This window comes from Anolis carolinensis, chromosome 1, assembly GCF_035594765.1.
Source record: "Anolis carolinensis isolate JA03-04 chromosome 1, rAnoCar3.1.pri, whole genome shotgun sequence".
Taxonomy (NCBI): domain Eukaryota; kingdom Metazoa; phylum Chordata; class Lepidosauria; order Squamata; family Dactyloidae; genus Anolis; species Anolis carolinensis.
The window spans coordinates 364274592-364294666 of NC_085841.1; the positions used below are offsets into that span (position 1 = coordinate 364274592).

The 20075-nt window shown below is 45.8% G+C and overlaps 1 protein-coding gene across 1 annotated transcript in view; it reads right to left on the reverse strand.

Annotated features, from left to right (window-relative positions):
- The window catches only part of atl1 (atlastin GTPase 1), a 61539-nt gene extending 54676 nt beyond the window's left edge, over window positions 1-6863 (reverse strand). Inside the window, exon 1 of the mRNA XM_062968710.1 lies at window positions 6630-6863. Within this exon, the coding sequence (XP_062824780.1) occupies window positions 6630-6663 (34 nt within the window). The 5' untranslated portion in view covers window positions 6664-6863. The remainder of the gene's footprint in view (window positions 1-6629) is intronic.
- Window positions 6864-20075: the final 13212 nt, after the last annotated feature.

The window sequence follows — 20075 nt, forward strand, 5'->3', positions numbered from 1 at the left end:
ACTCGGGAACACTTTGACCAGGGACCACTCTCCAACATTAGTACCAAAAGGGTTACAAATCTGATTTTGGTCAACTTTAGATTCAGTTTGGTTATTTGGGGTGCTGATTCAGAAAACTGCCTTGGATAGACCACATCAGCTCTAGTTTCTGATACAGAACATATGCCATCCAGTAGTCGCCATCTGCTCGGCCACAGAAAACTGTATTTAATAATCTAAAGCTGATGTGGTCTATCCAATGTGATTTTCTGAACCAGCACCCCAAATAATAATAATAATAATAATAATAATAATAATAATAATAATAATAATAGTCCTAGACACTTGGAAAGTGTTCGACTTGTGATTTTGTGATACGAAATCCAGCCTATCTATCTTGTTTGCTGTGTCATAATAAAATAATAATAATAATATCTTTATTACTATCTATGCACTTAACTTATCACTCTATTCTTGCATTGCTGCTCCAGTTTCTCCACCTAAGTAGATAATAAATCTGCGCCTGGTAGTTGACTGATACTATCAACTGTTTTATTCTTGTTTTACATTGTATTACTGTTTTTATCTTTTATACTGTGAATTGTATTTATATTGTTGTTTATTTTGTCAATGTTGTCCGGGCCTTTGCCCCATGTAAGCCGCCCCAAGTCCCCATGGGGAGATGCTGGCAGGGTATAAATAAAGTTTTATTATTATTATTATTATTATTATTATTATTGTTGTTGTTGTTGTTGTATCCTGCCTCCATCTCTCCGAAGGGACTTGGGGAGGCTCACATGAGGACCAAGCCCGATCAACGTGAATTAAAACACAATCAACAAAATAAAAACATTATTGCTACATAAAACAACATAAAACAACCTCAATAGCAATTTAGAATGTGAGTAGTAATAATTACTGGAAATTCAGAGGGTATGAATTTGTGCATAGAACTCTGGGCAGGGTTGTTGTGTGTTTTCTGGGCTTTATGGCCACATAGCCCGGAAAACACACAACAACCCTGTGATTCTGCCTATGAAAGCCTTTGACAACATTCTGGGAAGGGCTTATTTGATGGTGTTGGGCAGTCATAATATGGTGAAAGAGCAGTATCAATTAAAAAAAACCATTAAACCTGTAGGATAAGGGACTGTGATAAAGTGCAGTAAATGACAGTGAGGTATAATTGAGGCTGAGTATCTAGTGAGACTATTTACTCAAAGGCACACTGGAACATCTACGATTTTAGGTCTAAAACATAGGCCCAGTAGAGTTGTCATCAGAATAATTCTTTATGTTTATAAAACTGTACGGCACTTTATCACTGTTACTTATGCCCATGATATAGCACTTTATGAAACCTGTCCCCACCGGTTCATTTTTAATTACTCTGATAATGTATTGTTCGTTATATTATTTTGTTTATTGCTGAAATGTTTTAAGTTTTTGTCAAATATGTTGTGTCATTGTTGGGTTTGTCCCTGTTGTGAGCCGCCCCGAGTCCCTTCAGGGAGATGGGGCGGGATATAAAAATAAAGTTTATTTATTATTATTATTATTATTATTATTATTATTATTATTATTATTATTATTATTATAACCCCAGGAACAGGCCTAAAAACGAAGACACCGAGGGAAAAAATTATGTGTTATTATCTGTAGTACCCTGTTCCCCGAAAATAAGACATCCCCTGAAAATAAGACCTAGAGCAAGGGTCCCCAAACTAAGGCCCGGGGGCGGGATGTAGCCCTCCAAGGTCATTTACCTGGCCCCCACCCTCAGTTTTAGACTTCACACCAACAATCCTATTTAATTTGACTATCTCATTGGCCAGAAGCAGGGCCACACTTCCCATTGAAATCCTGATAGGTTTATGTTGGTTAAAATTGTTTTTATTTTTAAATATTGTATTGTTCTTTCATTTACTAATATTGTGCTATGGTAACAATTGAATATATTGTGTATACATATAATATTGATAATAATATTATAATGTAATACAATATAATACTAATAATTATAAAATATAATAATATTAATTATACATTGTATATTAAATGTAATATTACGGTAGTGGTATAGGACAATATCTATCTATCTATATATATAAAAGGGTAATGAAATTTTGGCCTAGGACAAAACACCAAAACGACACATCCCAGAAACACTAAACTTGGCAGCACAAACCCTCATCCATGCCTCTACGTTCATACAACAAAAAGAAAAGAAAAAGAAAATCCTAATTAGAGGAAGAGGAATAATTGTTTTTATCCAATTGCTGCCAGTTAAAAGGCTAAGCTCCGCCCGCTTGGTCTCCTAGCAACCCACGCAGCCCAGGGGACAGGCAGAGTTAGGCCTCACTTAGGCCTCTTTCACACTGCCTATAAAATACAGATTATCAGATTTGAACTGGATTATATGGCAGTGTAGACTCAAGCTATATAACCCATTTATAATCTTATATTATCTGCTTTGAACTGGATTATCTGGACTCCACACTGCCATATAATCCACTTCAGTGTGCATTTTATACAGCTGTGAAGAAGGGGCCTCATATAATCCAGTTCTAAGCAGATAATATAGGATTATCAATATAATATGTAATCATTACTGTGATATAATAATACAGAACAATATAATCTCTAAAATCAGGACAGTAAATAAAGAGCAATGCGTGGCTGGGCAAAGCTAGTCTATATATATAAAAGGGTAATGAAATTTCGGCCTAGGACAAAACAACAAAACGACACATCCCAGAAACACTAAACTTGGCAGCACAACCCCTCATCCATGCCTCTACGTTCATACAACAAAAAGCTCCAGCTACTCCAGAAAACGGCCAGGCTTTGAGACTGCAAGTCTATTCGCTGCTATTCCACCTGGCCAACAAAGGATTCCCATAAGCCACAGCAATGCGTGGCTGGACAAAGCTAGTAGTAATATATAATGCTAATATGTGAGAGAGGGTGGAGTATAAATGTAATAAATAAATAAAATAGTTGTTGGTTTGGGTTTTTTTGGCGCTACAAATAAGACATGTGCAATGTGCATAGGAATTTGTTTGTATTTTTTTCAAATGATAATTTGGCCCCTCAACAACTTGAGGGACCATGAACAGGCCCTCCACTTAAAACGTTTGAGGACCCCTGACCTAGAGCATCTTTGGGAGCAAAAATTAATATAAGACACTGTCTTGTTTTCGGGAAAACGTGGTAGTAACAATGAGGCTGTGGACCATATTTTAGTTCTTGGGGATCATTGGTGGTCCAGGGACCACAGGTTGGGAAGCCCTGGTCTAGCAGAAAGAAGCAGTGGCCTAGAAGGCAGAGGCCCAAAGAGAAGCTTGACCCTCCTTCTTATCCAACATCTTCGCTTAGCCAGCTTGGACAAGTGAGACTCTACTGTAATAATAATGAGGTTGTGGACCATATTTTAGTTCTGGGTGGTCCATGGACCACAGGTCGAGAAGCCCTAGCAGAAAGAAGCAGTGGCCTAGAAGGCAGAGGCCCAAAGAGAAGCTTGACCCTCCTTCTTATCCAACATCTTCGCTTAGCCAGCTTGGACAAGTGAGACTCTACTGTAGTAATAATGAGGTTGTGGACCATATTTTAGTTCTGGGTGGTCCAGAGACCACAGGTTGGGAAGCCCTGGTCCAGCAGAAGCAGTGGCCTAGAAGGGAGAGGCCCAAAGAGAAGCTTGACCCTCCTTATTATCCAACATCTTCGCTTAGCCAGCTTGGACAAGTGAGACTCTACTGTAATAATAATGAGGTTGTGGATCATATTTTAGTTCGGGGTGGTCCATGGACCACAGGTCGAGAAGCCCTAGCAGAAAGAAGCAGTGGCCTAGAAGGCAGAGGCCCAAAGAGAAGCTTGACCCTCCTTCTTATCCAACATCTTCGCTTAGCCAGCTTGGACAAGTGAGACTCTACTGTAGTAATAATGAGGTTGTGGACCATATTTTAGTTCTGGGTGGTCCAGAGACCACAGGTTGGGAAGCCCTGGTCTAGCAGACAGAAGCAGTGGCCTAGAAGGCAGAGGCCCAAAGAGAAGCTTGACCCTCCTTCTTATCCAACATATCTGCTTAGCCAGCTTGGACAAGTGAGACTCTACTGTAATAACAATGAGGTTGTGGACCATATTTTAGTTCTGGGTGGTCCAGGGACCACAGGTTGAGAAGCCCTGGTCTAGCTTGACCCTCCTTCTTATCCAACATATTCGCTTAGCCAGCTTGGACAAGTGAGACTCTACTGTAATAATAATGAGATTGCGGACCATATTTTAGTTCGGGGTGGTCCAGAGACCATAGATTGGGAAGCCCTGGTCTAGCAGAAAGAAGCAGTGGCCTAGAAGGCAGAGGCCCAAAGAGAAGCTTGACCCTCCTTATTATCCAACATCTTTGCTTAGCCAGCTTGGACAAGTGAGACTCTACTGTAATAACAATGAGGTTGTGGACCATATTTTAGTTCTGGGTGGTCCAGAGACCACAGGTTGGGAAGCCCTGGTCTAGCAGACAGAAGCAGTGGCCTAGAAGGCAGAGGCCCAAAGAGAAGCTTGACCCTCCTTCTTATCCAACATATCTGCTTAGCCAGCTTGGACAAGTGAGACTCTACTGTAATAACAATGAGGTTGTGGACCATATTTTAGTTCTGGGTGGTCCAGGGACCACAGGTTGAGAAGCCCTGGTCTAGCTTGACCCTCCTTCTTATCCAACATATTCGCTTAGCCAGCTTGGACAAGTGAGACTCTACTGTAATAATAATGAGGCTGCGGACCATATTTTAGTTCGGGGTGGTCCAGAGACCACAGGTTGGGAAGCCCTGGTCTAGCAGAAGCAGTGGTCTAGAAGGGAGAGGCCCAAAGAGAAGCTTGACCCTCCTTCTTATCCAACATATCTGCTTAGCCAGCTTGGACAAGTGAGACTCTACTGTAATAACAATGAGGTTGTGGACCATATTTTAGTTCTGGGTGGTCCAGGGACCACAGGTTGAGAAGCCCTGGTCTAGCTTGACCCTCCTTCTTATCCAACATATTCGCTTAGCCAGCTTGGACAAGTGAGACTCTACTGTAATAATAATGAGATTGCGGACCATATTTTAGTTCGGGGTGGTCCAGAGACCATAGATTGGGAAGCCCTGGTCTAGCAGAAAGAAGCAGTGGCCTAGAAGGCAGAGGCCCAAAGAGAAGCTTGACCCTCCTTATTATCCAACATCTTTGCTTAGCCAGCTTGGACAAGTGAGACTCTACTGTAATAACAATGAGGTTGTGGACCATATTTTAGTTCGGGGTGGTCCAGGGACCACAGGTTGGGAAGCCCTAGCAGAAAGAAGCAGTGGCCTAGAAGGCAGAGGCCCAAAGAGAAGCTTGACCCTCCTTCTTATCCAACATATCTGCTTAGCCAGCTTGGACAAGTGAGACTCTACTGTAATAATAATGAGGTTGCGGACCATATTTTAGTTCTGAGTGGTCCAGGGACCACAGGTTGGGAAGCCCTGGTCTAGCTTGACCCTCCTTCTTATCCAACATATTCGCTTAGCCAGCTTGGACAAGTGAGACTCTACTGTAATAATAATGAGGTTGTGGACCATATTTTAGTTCTGGGTGGTCCAGAGACCACAGGTTGGGAAGCCCTGGTCTAGCTTGACCCTCCTTCTTATCCAACATATCTGCTTAGCCAGCTTGGACAAGTGAGACTCTGCTGTAGTAATAATGAGGCTGCGGACCATATTTTAGTTCTGGGTGGTCCAGAGACCACAGGTTGAGAAGCCCTGGTCTAGCAGAAGCAGTGGTCTAGAAGGGAGAGGCCCAAAGAGAAGCTTGACCCTCCTTCTTATCCAACATATCTGCTTAGCCAGCTTGGACAAGTGAGACTCTACTGTAATAATAATGAGGTTGTGGACCATATTTTAGTTCTGGGTGGTCCAGAGACCACAGGTCGAGAAGCCCTAGCAGATAGAAGCAGTGGCCTTGAAGGGAGAGGCCCAAAGAGAAGCTTGACCCTCCTTCTTATCCAACATCTTCGCTTAGCCAGCTTGGACAAGTGAGACTCTACTGTAATAACAATGAGGTTGCGGACCATATTTTAGTTCGGGGTGGTCCAGAGACCACAGGTTGGGAAGCCCTGTCTAGCAGAAGCAGTGGTCTAGAAGGGAGAGGCCCAAAGAGAAGCTTGCCCAAAAGCAGACCCACCCAGTGCAAGGAAGAGAAGCGATCGAGAGGAGGCCTGGGAGGCGGCTGCCTTGGGAGAAAGATGCCGGCCAATGCTCCGGAGGGATGCGATGCTGCTCCCCGGGTCCAGGAGAAGCCGTGGCCTCCAAGGCAGGGCCCCAAAGGCGTGGGGAGGGAGTCTGGCTCCAAGCAAGCCCCCCAAGGCAGAGCCCCCCAAGGGAGCCACCCTGGCGCCAAGCAGACCCTCCTCAAGCCAGGAGACGAAGCAGCAGCAAGAGGCGGCTTCCCCGGGAGGCAAAGGCCGGCCTCCTGACCCCAATGGCTGCTTGGCGGACCTGTCAAAGGCCGGGAAGGGAGGGAGGGAGGAAGGAAGGAAGGAAGGAAGGGGCCCCACCCCGACCCCGGAGGAGACCCCCAAAATGGGAAGATGGGCTGGAGAGGGAGGGATGCCCGAGCCAAGCCTGGCTGCGCCACTGCCTCACCCCAGCTGTTCCTCTCCGTGCGAGGCTTCGCCATCCTGGCCTCCTCCTCCTCCTCCTCCTCTTCCTCCTCTTCCTCGGGGCGGGGGTCCTTCAAGGAGGGAGGGAGGGAGGGAAGGGGGGAGGGCGGGGGTCTCTTCTTGGCTCAGCTCCGCCGCATCGGGAGGCGCCTTCCTCCTCCTCCTCCTCCTCCTCCTCTGCTGCGCGCCCCCGAGAAGCACCTGCCCAGGGAGGGGCTCGGGAGCGCGCCTCCCCTGGCCCCGCCCACCGCAGGAAGGGAGGGGGCAAAGCAAGCGAGGAGGGGGCTCCTCTATTGACAGACTGTCTGCAGGGATGTCAACAAGGAGGGAGGAAGCAGGGCTGGAACAAGGCAGGAGAGGAGGGTGGGGGCGAGGCGACCCATCCCAGGGGACCCCCAAGATGAACCCCACCCAAGAGTGTGAGGCAGCCACTCCCAAAGCCCATAGGACAGAAGAGAATAGCCTTATTGTCATTGTACATTGAGCAACACAATTAAAGGCCTTCCCCAGCGTATGTCACCAAAACAACACACCTATCCTTGGACATTCTAAGGGTCTAAGGCAGGGGTCCCCAAACTAAGGCCCGGGGGCCGGATGCGGCCCATCGAAGCCATTTATCCGGCCCCCTTGGCACAAGGGCAGAAGGGGGTTGGGCTAAATGACCCAAGGGGTCTCTTCTCTTCCAACCATTCTTCTTCTTCTTCTTCTTCTTCTTCTTATTATTATTATTATTATTATTATTAACATTGAGGCTGGGTGGCCATCTGTCAGGGGTGCTTTGCTTGTGCTTTTAGTGGACAAAGGCAGAAGCGGGTTGGACTAAATGGCCCTAGGGGTCTCTTCCAACCATTATTATTATTATTATTATTATTAACATTGAGGCTGGGTGGCCATCTGTCAGGAGTGCTTTGCTTGTGCTTTAGTTACACAAAGGCAGCAGGGGATTGGACTAAATGGCCCAAGGGGTCTCTTCCAACTCTCTTTTTATTATTATTATTATTATTATTATTATTATTATTAACATTGAGGCTGGGTGGCCATCTGTCAGGAGTGCTTTGCTTGTGCTTTAGTTACACAAAGGCAGCAGGGGATTGGACTAAATGGCCCAAGGGGTCTCTTCCAACTCTCTTTTTATTATTATTATTATTATTATTATTTATTAACATTGAGGCTGGGTGGCCATCTGTCAGGGGTGCTTTGCTTGTGCTTTCGGTGCACAAAGGCAGAAGGGGATTGGACTCAATGGCCCAAAGGGTCTCTTCCAACACTCTTTGTTGTTGTTGTTGTTGTTGTTGCTCAGTGGCCAACTATAGTCCGGCCCTCCAACGGTCCGAAGGATCGTGAACTGACCCCCTGTTTAAAAAGTTTTGGGACCCCTGGTCTAAGGCCTCTGAATGGACCCACAAAATGAACACTAGTCAGGAGTGTGATGCAGCCACTCGCAAAGCCAATAGGATAGAACAGAATAGCTGTATTGTTATTCCATAATGCAATTAAATTCCTTGCCCAGCACACGTCACCAAAACAACACACCCATCCTTCCACATTCTGATCACTATGGCAAAGGAAGGGGTCTCACAGGCCTCCGAATGGACCCCAAGATGAACCACCAGTCAAGAGTGTGATGCAGCCACTCCCAAAGCCCATAGGACAGAAGAGAATAGCCTTATTGTCATTGTACATTGAGCAACACAACTAAAGGCCTTCCCCAGCATATGTCACCAAAACAACACACCTATCCTTGGACATTCTAAGGGTCTAAGGCAGGGGTCCCCAAACTTTTAAAGCAGAGGGCTGGTCCACAATCCTTCAGACTGTTGAGGGGCCAAATTATCATTGGGGGGAGGGGAAGGAACAAATTCCTATGCACACTGCATATATCTTATTTGTAGTGCAAAACAACAACAATAACAATGAAAGACCAATACAATATTTAAAAAATGAAAACAATTTTAACCAATATAAACCTACGTATCAGGCTTTCAATAGGAAGTGTGGGTCTGATTCTGGCAAATGAGATAGTCAGGTTAATTAGGATTGTTGTTGTTGTGTGTCTGTGATCGAGGTGACCACCCTCCCCTCCAGGACTTTGTAAAAGATAGTTCAAAAGTCAAGACTTTATGTTCTATATTCCATATATTTATAGTAGAAGGTGATTGAGACTTTTTTACTGGAGTTTACTGTGGATTATCCCTGCACTCTGAGGCAAGAGATAACAACTTCATGAATTGTAAAATCATGCTGCTAAAACTCCACTTTTATGAATTTCCATATCGGGTTCCCCAGATGTTATGAACTTCGTTCTTATCTGTGATGACCCATGGGCCTTGTAGTCCTGCTCAGGACATTGTAATTCCTGATGAAGATGAAAACTTGGGTTTTTTACCTTCCCAGTCTGAACTGGATTCCTCTCAGCCAGATCTTTCCCAGGCAGATCTGGGAACCTTGCACCTGCAAGAAAGTTGTCTCCCAGAAGTATGTCAAACAAGCCCAGAGCCTACTTCTCCCGTATTCTTGCGCCGGGAGTTTTGTAAACAACAGAGAAGTTTGGATTCAGCTTCGCGCAGGAGTGCGAGGATTGCAGCTAAGAATGTGGCCAATTAAGACTGCTTCTCGTGAGAATCTTTGGGGAGTCTCACATCTGGTCTCAGAGTTAGCTTTCGGTTCTGATTCCCAGAGAACTGCTTCGGCGGGAAAGCTAGACTCTATTTAGGTGTTTTACCCGCGTAGTAACTTCGCGGAGTCAATTCGTCAGCCTACGGAGCGAGTTGTGTCTGGACAGCGCGCTCCGGTTCAAGCCTCGCTCCTGCTCAAGCCTTGCCTTGCTATCCAGCCTTCGCCTTGCTTCCCAGCCTTTGTTTATCTACGGACTTTGCCTTGTTTCCCAGGATCAATCCTTGCCTTGTTCCACGGATTTATCAAGTTATTCCACGGACCTTGTTCTTGTTCTTAGTTACCTTGTTCCACGTTCAAGCCTTGTTTTAAGTATCAAGTTACTTCCTAGCCTCGCTCAAGTTTCATGGACTAAAGGACCTTGTCATCTCCCCTCACTTTGCTTGGCAAAGTGAGTGTTTCGGTTATTGGATTACAACTTTGGACCTTAATATTTCTTATTGGACATTGCTTTTTTGGACTAATTCTGACCTTTCCTGAAAGGTCTAATTCTGAACTATTTTCTACACTTGTTTTTATTAACTTTATATATTCCTTCAATAAAGATATTAGATAGATTCTGGCCTCTGTGTATGGTTATTGGTGCTCTGCAGCCTGGGTCGTGACAGTTTGACTCCGCCACCCTAAGCACCAATTAACCTCGGCCAGAATGTCTACCGGAGTCGTACCTGGGCCGAGCGGCCAGCCGATTACCTACACCATCGACAAGGAAGAGGTGGACCGAATCCGTGATAAGCTCAATGCACAGGATGGAGAAATAAGGGGTTTGAAGGAACGCGGAGTTCGTCTTCCGGCCATGGCGTTGCCAACCAAGTTTACTGGAGAAGCTTCTAAGGTTCATGTCTTCCGTCGCCAATGTCAAGCTTATCTGGAGGCCCGTGCTGCCGAGTTTCCCCAAGAAGACATCAAAGTGGCATGGGTTTACAGTCTTCTAGACGGGCCAGCGGCCAGCTGGGCGACGGCACTGTTCGACCAAGCCTCTCCACACCTAAGATCAGCGCAACACTTCTTGGACCACCTCAAGGAGACTTGGGGAATCGAGGACAATTTGGAGGCAGCCGGTCACAAACTCCGTCGCCTTTTCCAAGGAGACAGACCTATGTCTCAGTATATAGCCGAGTTCCGAGTGCTGGCCCACAACACCGGCTGGAACGATGTAGCCCTCAGGGGACAATTCCGGGAGGGTCTCAACATTGAAATGCTGGAAGAAATCTCCAAGGTGGATCCTCCCCAGACCCTCGAGGCACTCATTGATCAATGTTTACGGGCTGAAGTCATGATTGCCAACAGAAAACAGTGGGTTCGAGGCCAGGGCAGTAGAGCCGGGGCAAAACCCCCCGCTCCCGCCAGCGTTCAGCCACGTCCGGTGTGGAGACCCCCACCGCCAACCCCATACCCCAGAGGAGGCGAGGAGGTGCCGATGCAGTTGGGCAATGTGCGTCCCAGACTAGATGCCGCCGAGAAGGCCCGTCGTCAACGCTTAAACCTCTGCTGGTACTGCGGGAACGGGGGCCACTTCGCCAGAGAGTGCCCAGCCAAAGGGAAGCCTGCCGCCCGTCTTGCGGCGGCGTCCTCCACGGAGACGAAGGCGTCTGAGCCGACTGGCACACAGCCGGCGGGGGAAGCCAACGACCGGGTGTAGAGAGGCTCGCCAACCCGGTCAAAAAATCCATCCAAGAGCCGCCAACCGGGGTCCTGTTCCTTCTCGTGGTCACATTATGGTCAGCAAAAAGGGGACCCGTCATGATCCACGCCATGATAGACTCTGGAGCTACCAACAATTTCATCGATAGAGAGTATGCCGACTCTCTGGGATTACAATATCATGATTTCAAGAATGCCCGTGTGGTGCAAGCCATAGACGGCCGTCCCCTCAAGACGGGCCCCGTAAGTCAGTGGTCGGAACCCACCAGGATGTGGATAAGGGAACATATGGAAGAGATTTCCTTCTTTGTTACCGAGGTCCCCCATTTCCCTGTGATTTTGGGAATTCCATGGCTGACTCTCCACGACCCTAACATTTCCTGGTCCAACAGAGAACTGCAGTTTGCTTCACCGTACTGCCAAAACCATTGCCTCGTAGCCAAGGTATGCCATGCCACAGACACCGAGCCCATCATCACCTTGCCAAAGAAGTACTCCGAGTATTGGGATGTATTCAATGAGAAAGAAGCCGAAAAATTACCCCCACATAGACCTTATGACTGTGCCATTGACTTGGTGGAGGGGGCCCCGATCCCGCGAGGGCATCTCTACTCCCTGACTGAACCAGAGCAAGAAGCTCTCAGGGAATTCCTAGAGACAAACCTTCGCAAGGGATTCATCAGACCCTCTCAATCCCCAGCCGCCTCCCCAGTGATGTTTGTGAAGAAGAAGTCAGGGGAACTACGCTTGGTGGTGGACTACAGAGCATTGAACAATATCACCAAGCGGAACAGCTATCCCCTGCCCTTAATCTCGGATCTACTGGATCGGCTTCGAGGAGCCAAGGTTTACACCAAGCTGGATCTTCGGGGGGCTTACAACTTAGTTCGCATCAGGGAAGGGGACGAGTGGAAGACCGCCTTCCAGACCAAATTCGGATTATTTGAGTCCCGAGTTATGAATTTCGGTTTATGCGGAGCCCCCGCAACGTTCCAGCATTTTGTCAATGACATTTTTCAGGACTATCTAGACAGGTTCTTGATAATCTACCTGGACGATTTTTTGGTGTTTTCCAGATCACAATCAGAACATGAGAACCACGTCAAAATGGTGTTACAACGATTGCGGGATCATGGACTTTATGCCAAGCTGGAAAAATGCGCTTTTGATCTACAAGAGGTAGATTTCCTTGGTTACCGCATCTCGCCTCTAGGGCTTTCCATGGATCCAGCCAAAGTTTCAGCAGTATTGGAATGGCGGGCGCCAACTAACAAGAAAGAGGTGCAGCGTTTCTTGGGGTTCGCGAACTACTACCGCAAGTTCATTCCAGATTTTGCCCGCTGGTCCGACCCCATCACTAGCTGCATCCGTGGAAAGCAGCCTTTCCGCTGGACTGATCAAGCAGAGAAAGGGTTCCAGCAACTAAAGAAACTATTCACCTCCCAGCCAATTCTACAGCACCCAAATCCTGGAACCCCTTTTGTGGTGCAAGCGGACGCCTCTGATGTGGCAATTGGGGCTGTACTCTTACAACCGGTGGGAGATCACCTCCACCCCTGTGCCTTTTATTCTCGTCAACTAACCACACCAGAGAGGAATTACACCATTTGGGAAAAAGAACTACTGGCCATAAAGGCAGCCTTTGAAACTTGGAGACATTGGCTAGAAGGGGCCAAATTTCCCATTGAAGTCCACACTGATCATCGTAATCTAGAACATCTAAGAACTGCCCGCAAACTAAATCAGAGGCAGCAACGTTGGGCTTTATTCTTTGAACGTTTCAACTTTCAGATCCATTATGTGACCCCAGCCCAAACCAAGCAAGCAGACGCCCTGTCACGTAAACCGGAATACGCTGCAGGACGCAAGGAGACCTTTGAATCCCAACTGCTACAACCTGAGAACTTTGCCACGCTCACGGTGGGGAACACCAAATCCATTCCCATTGGTTCAACTTCCCCTACTCCAGGACCCATCTGTGCTCAAGAAATCAGGGCTAGTCAGCAAGCAGATGCCTGGGCGCAGGACCAACTTCGCCAAGGTCTGCATTTCCCCTTTTCGCTTAAAGATGGGCTGCTCTGCTATAGAAATCATGTTTATATCCCACCCGGACCGGGCAGGGAAAAAGCGCTTCGTCTGTGTCATGACTGCAAACCAGCAGGACACTTCGGACTATTTAAAACTATGCATTTGATCCTAAGGGATTTTTGGTGGCCCAAGATCCGCAAGGATGTGGAAAAATATGTCAACACCTGCCCAGTATGCCAGCGCTCCAAGATACGAAGGGAGAAGCCCTCAGGACTTTTACACCCCCTTCCTACCCCATCTCGCCCATGGGAAATAATTTCCGCGGATTTCATCACTGACCTACCACCTTCCTGTGGATTCACCACGATCTTAGTGGTGGTGGACCTATTCACCAAGTTAGCCCATTTCATTCCCTGCGAAGGCCTCCCCACGGCCAAGGAAACTGCGGATCTATTTCTTCAACATGTTTTCAGACTACATGGATTGCCCAAGAGTTTAGTCACAGACCGTGGATCTCAATTCACCTCTCGTTTTTGGAAGGCACTACAAAAACTATTGGGCATAGACTCTCGCTTATCTTCAGCTCATCATCCCCAAACAGATGGGCAAACGGAGCGCACCAATGCCACTTTGGAGCAGTATCTTCGCTGTTATGTAAACTATCAACAGGACAATTGGGCTTCTCTGTTACCACTGTCTGAGTTTGCCTACAACAATGGAGTTCAAGCTTCTACAAAAGAAACGCCGTTCTTTGCAAACTACGGCTTCCATCCACGTTTCTTCCCCCCTGTCATTGAAACTTCAGAGGTTCCCGCAGCAGAGGATTGGCTGCAGGAACTCACAGCGGTGCAACAACTTTTGCTCCAGCAACTGGACCAAGCCAAGGAGGACTATAAACGCCACGCTGACAAACATCGCCAGCCGGGCCCCGAAATCAAGGTAGGAGATCGGGTTTTCCTGTCCACTCGCTTTCTGCCCTCCCACCGCCCTTGCCGGAAGTTAGATGCCCGTTTCATTGGTCCCTATCCAGTGGTGGCGCAATTAAACCCCGTGACTTTCAAACTCCAACTTCCGCGTTCAATGCGCATTCACCCCGTGTTTCACCGTTCCCTGCTCCTTCCGGCGGATGGTGTGCGACCTGATACAGACCAACCGGCCCCCCCTCCTGTTTTGATGAATGGGGAGGAGGAGTTCGAGGTTGAGGACATTTTGGATTCTCGCTTTCACCGCCGCCGCCTACAATATCTCATTGACTGGGTGGGTTTTGGCCCTGAGGAACGCTCTTGGGAAGACGCCTCCACAGTCCATGCTCCTGATCTAACCCGTCGCTTTCATCAGACCTATCCCACCAAACCACGACCTCGCGCCTCGGGGAGAGGGCCCCAGTTTGGGAGGGGCCTTGAGGAGGGGGATAGTGTGATGACCCATGGGCCTTGTAGTCCTGCTCAGGACATTGTAATTCCTGATGAAGATGAAAACTTGGGTTTTTTACCTTCCCAGTCTGAACTGGATTCCTCTCAGCCAGATCTTTCCCAGGCAGATCTGGGAACCTTGCACCTGCAAGAAAGTTGTCTCCCAGAAGTATGTCAAACAAGCCCAGAGCCTACTTCTCCCGTATTCTTGCGCCGGGAGTTTTGTAAACAACAGAGAAGTTTGGATTCAGCTTCGCGCAGGAGTGCGAGGATTGCAGCTAAGAATGTGGCCAATTAAGACTGCTTCTCGTGAGAATCTTTGGGGAGTCTCACATCTGGTCTCAGAGTTAGCTTTCGGTTCTGATTCCCAGAGAACTGCTTCGGCGGGAAAGCTAGACTCTATTTAGGTGTTTTACCCGCGTAGTAACTTCGCGGAGTCAATTCGTCAGCCTACGGAGCGAGTTGTGTCTGGACAGCGCGCTCCGGTTCAAGCCTCGCTCCTGCTCAAGCCTTGCCTTGCTATCCAGCCTTCGCCTTGCTTCCCAGCCTTTGTTTATCTACGGACTTTGCCTTGTTTCCCAGGATCAATCCTTGCCTTGTTCCACGGATTTATCAAGTTATTCCACGGACCTTGTTCTTGTTCTTAGTTACCTTGTTCCACGTTCAAGCCTTGTTTTAAGTATCAAGTTACTTCCTAGCCTCGCTCAAGTTTCATGGACTAAAGGACCTTGTCATCTCCCCTCACTTTGCTTGGCAAAGTGAGTGTTTCGGTTATTGGATTACAACTTTGGACCTTAATATTTCTTATTGGACATTGCTTTTTTGGACTAATTCTGACCTTTCCTGAAAGGTCTAATTCTGAACTATTTTCTACACTTGTTTTTATTAACTTTATATATTCCTTCAATAAAGATATTAGATAGATTCTGGCCTCTGTGTATGGTTATTGGTGCTCTGCAGCCTGGGTCGTGACATTATCAGATATTTTCAATTGTTTATATCATTCATGATTCCCCTTTATGCAATGTAACTCACTTTTATGGATTCTCCCTTATTTCCATGAAATCTATCTATCTGCCTATATGTATTTGTACTCTTTAGGATCCCCGGAAAATATGTATTTTTCCCAGCAGGGTTTATATTCCAACTTTATTTTATTTTTCATTTTATTTCATATAATTGTCAAATCATGAAATCAAATGGGAAATATTTTGACCCCAACATGAACCCCAGCTCCTATGACCCAGGCTTCCCCTTCCCAAAAACAAAAGGTGATTCGCCCCCAAGGCAAACATTGTCATATCTCATCCTAAGGAAATTCCAGGACACCTCAGGAAGGCGCCCTGTGGAGCCTGTAAATATGGCTCATTACTACCCATCCTTACTTCCACCTCTGACACCCCAAGGCATATCTAAAATCTGTATACGTGACAGGAACCCTTGATTGCTGTCATTAATCCCTTTAGAAATCGGTCTAGCAGGAATTAATATGATATTTCCTGCCCTGTCACTTCATTGTTTCAATAACTCCCGCCTTCTCCTTCCTGATTGGCTCGAGTGGGGACAAAAAGCAGCTCCCTATTGGGCCAACAGAGCAAGGCGGGAAACGAAAGCCCGCCTCGTTCGACCTTCTAGCCTATCCGCGATCAGATGGGCGGGGGAGCGGGGCGGGAAATTCAAGGGGCTGTCAGACCGAAACATTGTATAAATATGGCTTTATTTTGAATATATGATATGCTAGTAGGCTGAATGATCGCCACTAGTGTCCTTTTCAGCTGAATCGCTCAATAAAGACTCCTTGGCGGATTTTCCTTCAACTTTGGCGGACCTTCTTCATTTCGGCTCCAGGTTGTATTGCGGCTCATATTCTCCTATTGGCTCCGCCAAGGTCCGTTCTCTCAGGACCGGATCGGCTCTCTTCTTAAGGGGCCTGATCCCCTAGAAACGCGGTCGACAACATGTCTTCAAGTCATTTCAGACTCTGGGTGAGCCTAAGTCTAAAATTATTTATTTCTTCATTTACTACATTTATATCCCACCCTTCTCACCCTGAAGGGGACTCAGAGTAGCTGTATGTACATAAAATATATTATATTATAAGCGTAGCACAATATTAGCATTATATATTACTATATTGAACCATACCACTATACTGTAATATTATATGTAATATATAACATATAATTAATATTATTATAGGGTATTATTATTAGTATTATATGATTAAAACTGATATAAAATATTATATTATACATGAGGGCGGGGCCAGGTATATGACCTTGGAGGGCCGCATCCGGCCCCCGGGCCTTAGTTTGGGGACCCCTGGTCTAAGGCCTCTGAATGGACCCACAAAATGAACTCGAGTTCAGGAGTGTGATGCAGCCACTCCCAAAGCCAATAGGATAGAACAGAATAGCTTTATTGTCATTTCACAATGCAATTAAATGCCTTGCCCAGCACACGTCACCAAAACAACACACCCATCCTTCCACATTCTGATCCCTATGGCACAGGAAGGGGTCTCACAGGCCTACAAATGGACTCCAAGATGAACCACCAGTCAAGAGTGTGATGCGGCCACTCCCAAAGCCAATAGGATAGAACAGCGCCGGGCTATGGCGCAGGCTGTTGAGCAGCCTGCTGCAATAAATCACTCTGACCATGAGGTCATGAGTTCGAGGCCAGCCCGTGGCGGGGTGAGCACCTGTCAATTAAAAATAAAAAAAATAGCCCCTGCTCGTTGCTGACCTAGCAACCCGAAAGATAGTTGCATCTATCAAGTAGGAAATAAGGTACCACTTATAAAAGTGGGGAAGCAAGCTTAACCAATTTACGATGTTGGAATGAGGAAGTGCCATCACAGTGGATGATGAAGCAGTTGCTCCCCCCTGTGGCCAGAATAGAACATCCCCTCAGGAAAAGGTTAAATTGCCTCTGCGTCTGTCTGTCTCGGTCTCTGTTTGATGTGCTTATGGGCATTGAATGTTTCCCCTACATGTATATAATGTGATCCGCACTGAGTCCCCTTCGGGGTGAGAAGGGCGGAATATAAATACTGTAAATAATAAATAAATAAATAAACAGAATAGCTGTATTGTCATTCCACAACGCAATTAAATGCCTTCCCCAAAACAACACACCCATCCTTGGACATTCTTATCACTATGGCACAGGAAGGGGTCTCGCTGGCCTCCAAATGGACCCCCAAGATGAACACCAGTCAGGAGTGTGATGTGACAGGTCCCAAAGCCAATAGAATAGAATAGCTTTATTGTCATTGTGTTGTTGGAGTTGGAGGCCAGTCTGAATGTTGTAATTAATCACCTTAATTGGCATTGAATGGCTTCATCTCCTGGCTTCTTCCTGCCTGGGGCATCCTTTGTTCAAAGTCATTAGCTGCCCCTGATTGATTCATGTCTGGAATTCCTCTGTTTTCAGAGTGTTGCTTCTTATTTACTGTTCTGAGAAATCAGCCATAGCAGAGCATTCAATGAACCAACCTGGATGCAGTATATTAGTTGAGAACACAGAAATGCTGGACCGCTCCAACAACTATCATGTCAGACTATACGGTGAAGCCATAGAAATCCACAAGCAGGTGGACAACTTCAACAGAAAGGAGGAAACCATGAAAATGAACAAAATCTGGCTAACAGTATTAAAAAAAACCCTCCAAATTCAGAACAGTAAATAAGAAGCAGCACTCTGAAAACAGAGGAGTTCCAGACATGAATCAATCAGGGGCAACTAACGACTCTGAACAAAGGATGCCCCCAGGCAGGAAGAAGCCAGGAGATGAAGTCATTCAGTCATCTGCAGGCAAGTCATCTCCAGGCAAGGCTTCCCAATCGGGATTTCCTGCTACTGAAGTCAAATATTGGGAGGTCATCCAGCTGGGCCTCATTTTTGGGGTCTCTGACTTTTAGGGTCTGCTAAGTTGGGAGCTGGATCACCACCTACTTACACTGTGGAATACCTTGGCAGTCATTTCTAGTTTTTTGCATATCTTCCATATGTCCTAATTTGGTAAAGTCATCTCTCATCCCAGTTTTTCAGCTTCTTTTAAAGTTTCTCCCTTCATTTCCCACTTTCCTCCTTATTGTTGCACTCCAGACCTGGAAACACAGGAATATAATCAGACAGTTTATTGTAAAAAAAACAAAAACGTATAAAAAGCATATAAAATCAGGGATAAGAAAGGAAGATTTATAATCCAAAAAGATTTAGCAAAAGGTGAGAACCAAATAATAATCCAAATGTCTCAGAAAGTTCCAGAGGTGGCAAAGTCCAGGAACAGCAAGGGATCACAGAAACAGAATTAAGTCCACAATCAGAAAGGTATAACTAGTAAAACTTGAACAGGAGCACACGAACAGGAACACAGAAAATCTCCAGAATATATTAAATCCAAAACCAAAGATTACCTTGAACCAGAAACAAGAGAACTCAGACTTAGCGTCTCACTCTGTGTTGCCTGAACTGATCTTAAGGTAAACAACTTGTTTAATAGACGCCCATTAAATCATTCTGTTTCCCATGAATTTCTTTCTCAACTTTCCCACATAATCTCTCTGAAAGATGCAATCCATTTTTGGCTCTGATTTGTAAACAATGCATCTACACTGTAGAATTAATTCTGTTTGACACCACTGCAACTGCCATGGCTGAATGTTATTGAATGCTGACCACTAAGAAGACTGACAACAAACTTTTAACATAAAAATGCTTTAAAAAAATCACACTATATATATATATCACTTTGGAACCTTTTTTAAAGCAGGAGCAAAAAATGTGATAGTAAATTAAAATGTAATCCCTAGAAAACACTTCTCTATATATTTCTAAGTCTTCCAGCAAGATTCTATGATGAGCTGACCTTATAATAGCTCTGGAGGGCCTCATCTACACTGCTACATAATGCAGTTTTAATTGCATGATATCTATATATATAAAAGGGTAATGAAATTTCGGCCTAGGACAAAACAACAAAACTACACATCCCAGAAACACTAAACGTGGCAGCACAACCCCTCATCCATGCCTCTACGTTCATACAACAAAAAGAAAAGAAAAATAAAGTCCTAATTAGAGGGAGAGGAATAATTGTTTTTATCAAATTGCTGCCAGTTAGAAGGTTAAGCCCACTTGGTCTCCTAGCAACCCACTCAGCCCAGGGCACAGGCAGAGTTAGGCCTCACTTAGGCCTCTCCACACTGCCTATAAAATACAAATTATCAGATTTTAACTGGATTATATGGCAGTGCAGACTCAAGGCCCTTCCACATAGCTATATAACCCATTTATAATCTTATATTATCTGCTTTGCACTGGATTATCTTGACTCCACACTGCCATATAATCCACTTCAGTGTGCATTTTATACAGCTGTGTAGAAGGGGCCTCATATAATCCAGTTCTAAGCAGATAATATAAGATACTTTATTTCCCATATGACCATACTTTGCCACAGCTAGTATCCATATACAGTAATATAGTTCAATGCAGTTCAAACTACAGTATATAATAGAGTATAAGCCTAGTTTTTCAGCCCTTTTTTTAAAGACTGAAAAAGCCCCCCTCGGCTTATACCCGGGTGAGGGTCCTGGTTGGCTTATACTTGGGTCAGCTTATACTCGAGAATATATGGTACATTTATTATTTTTCTCTATTAT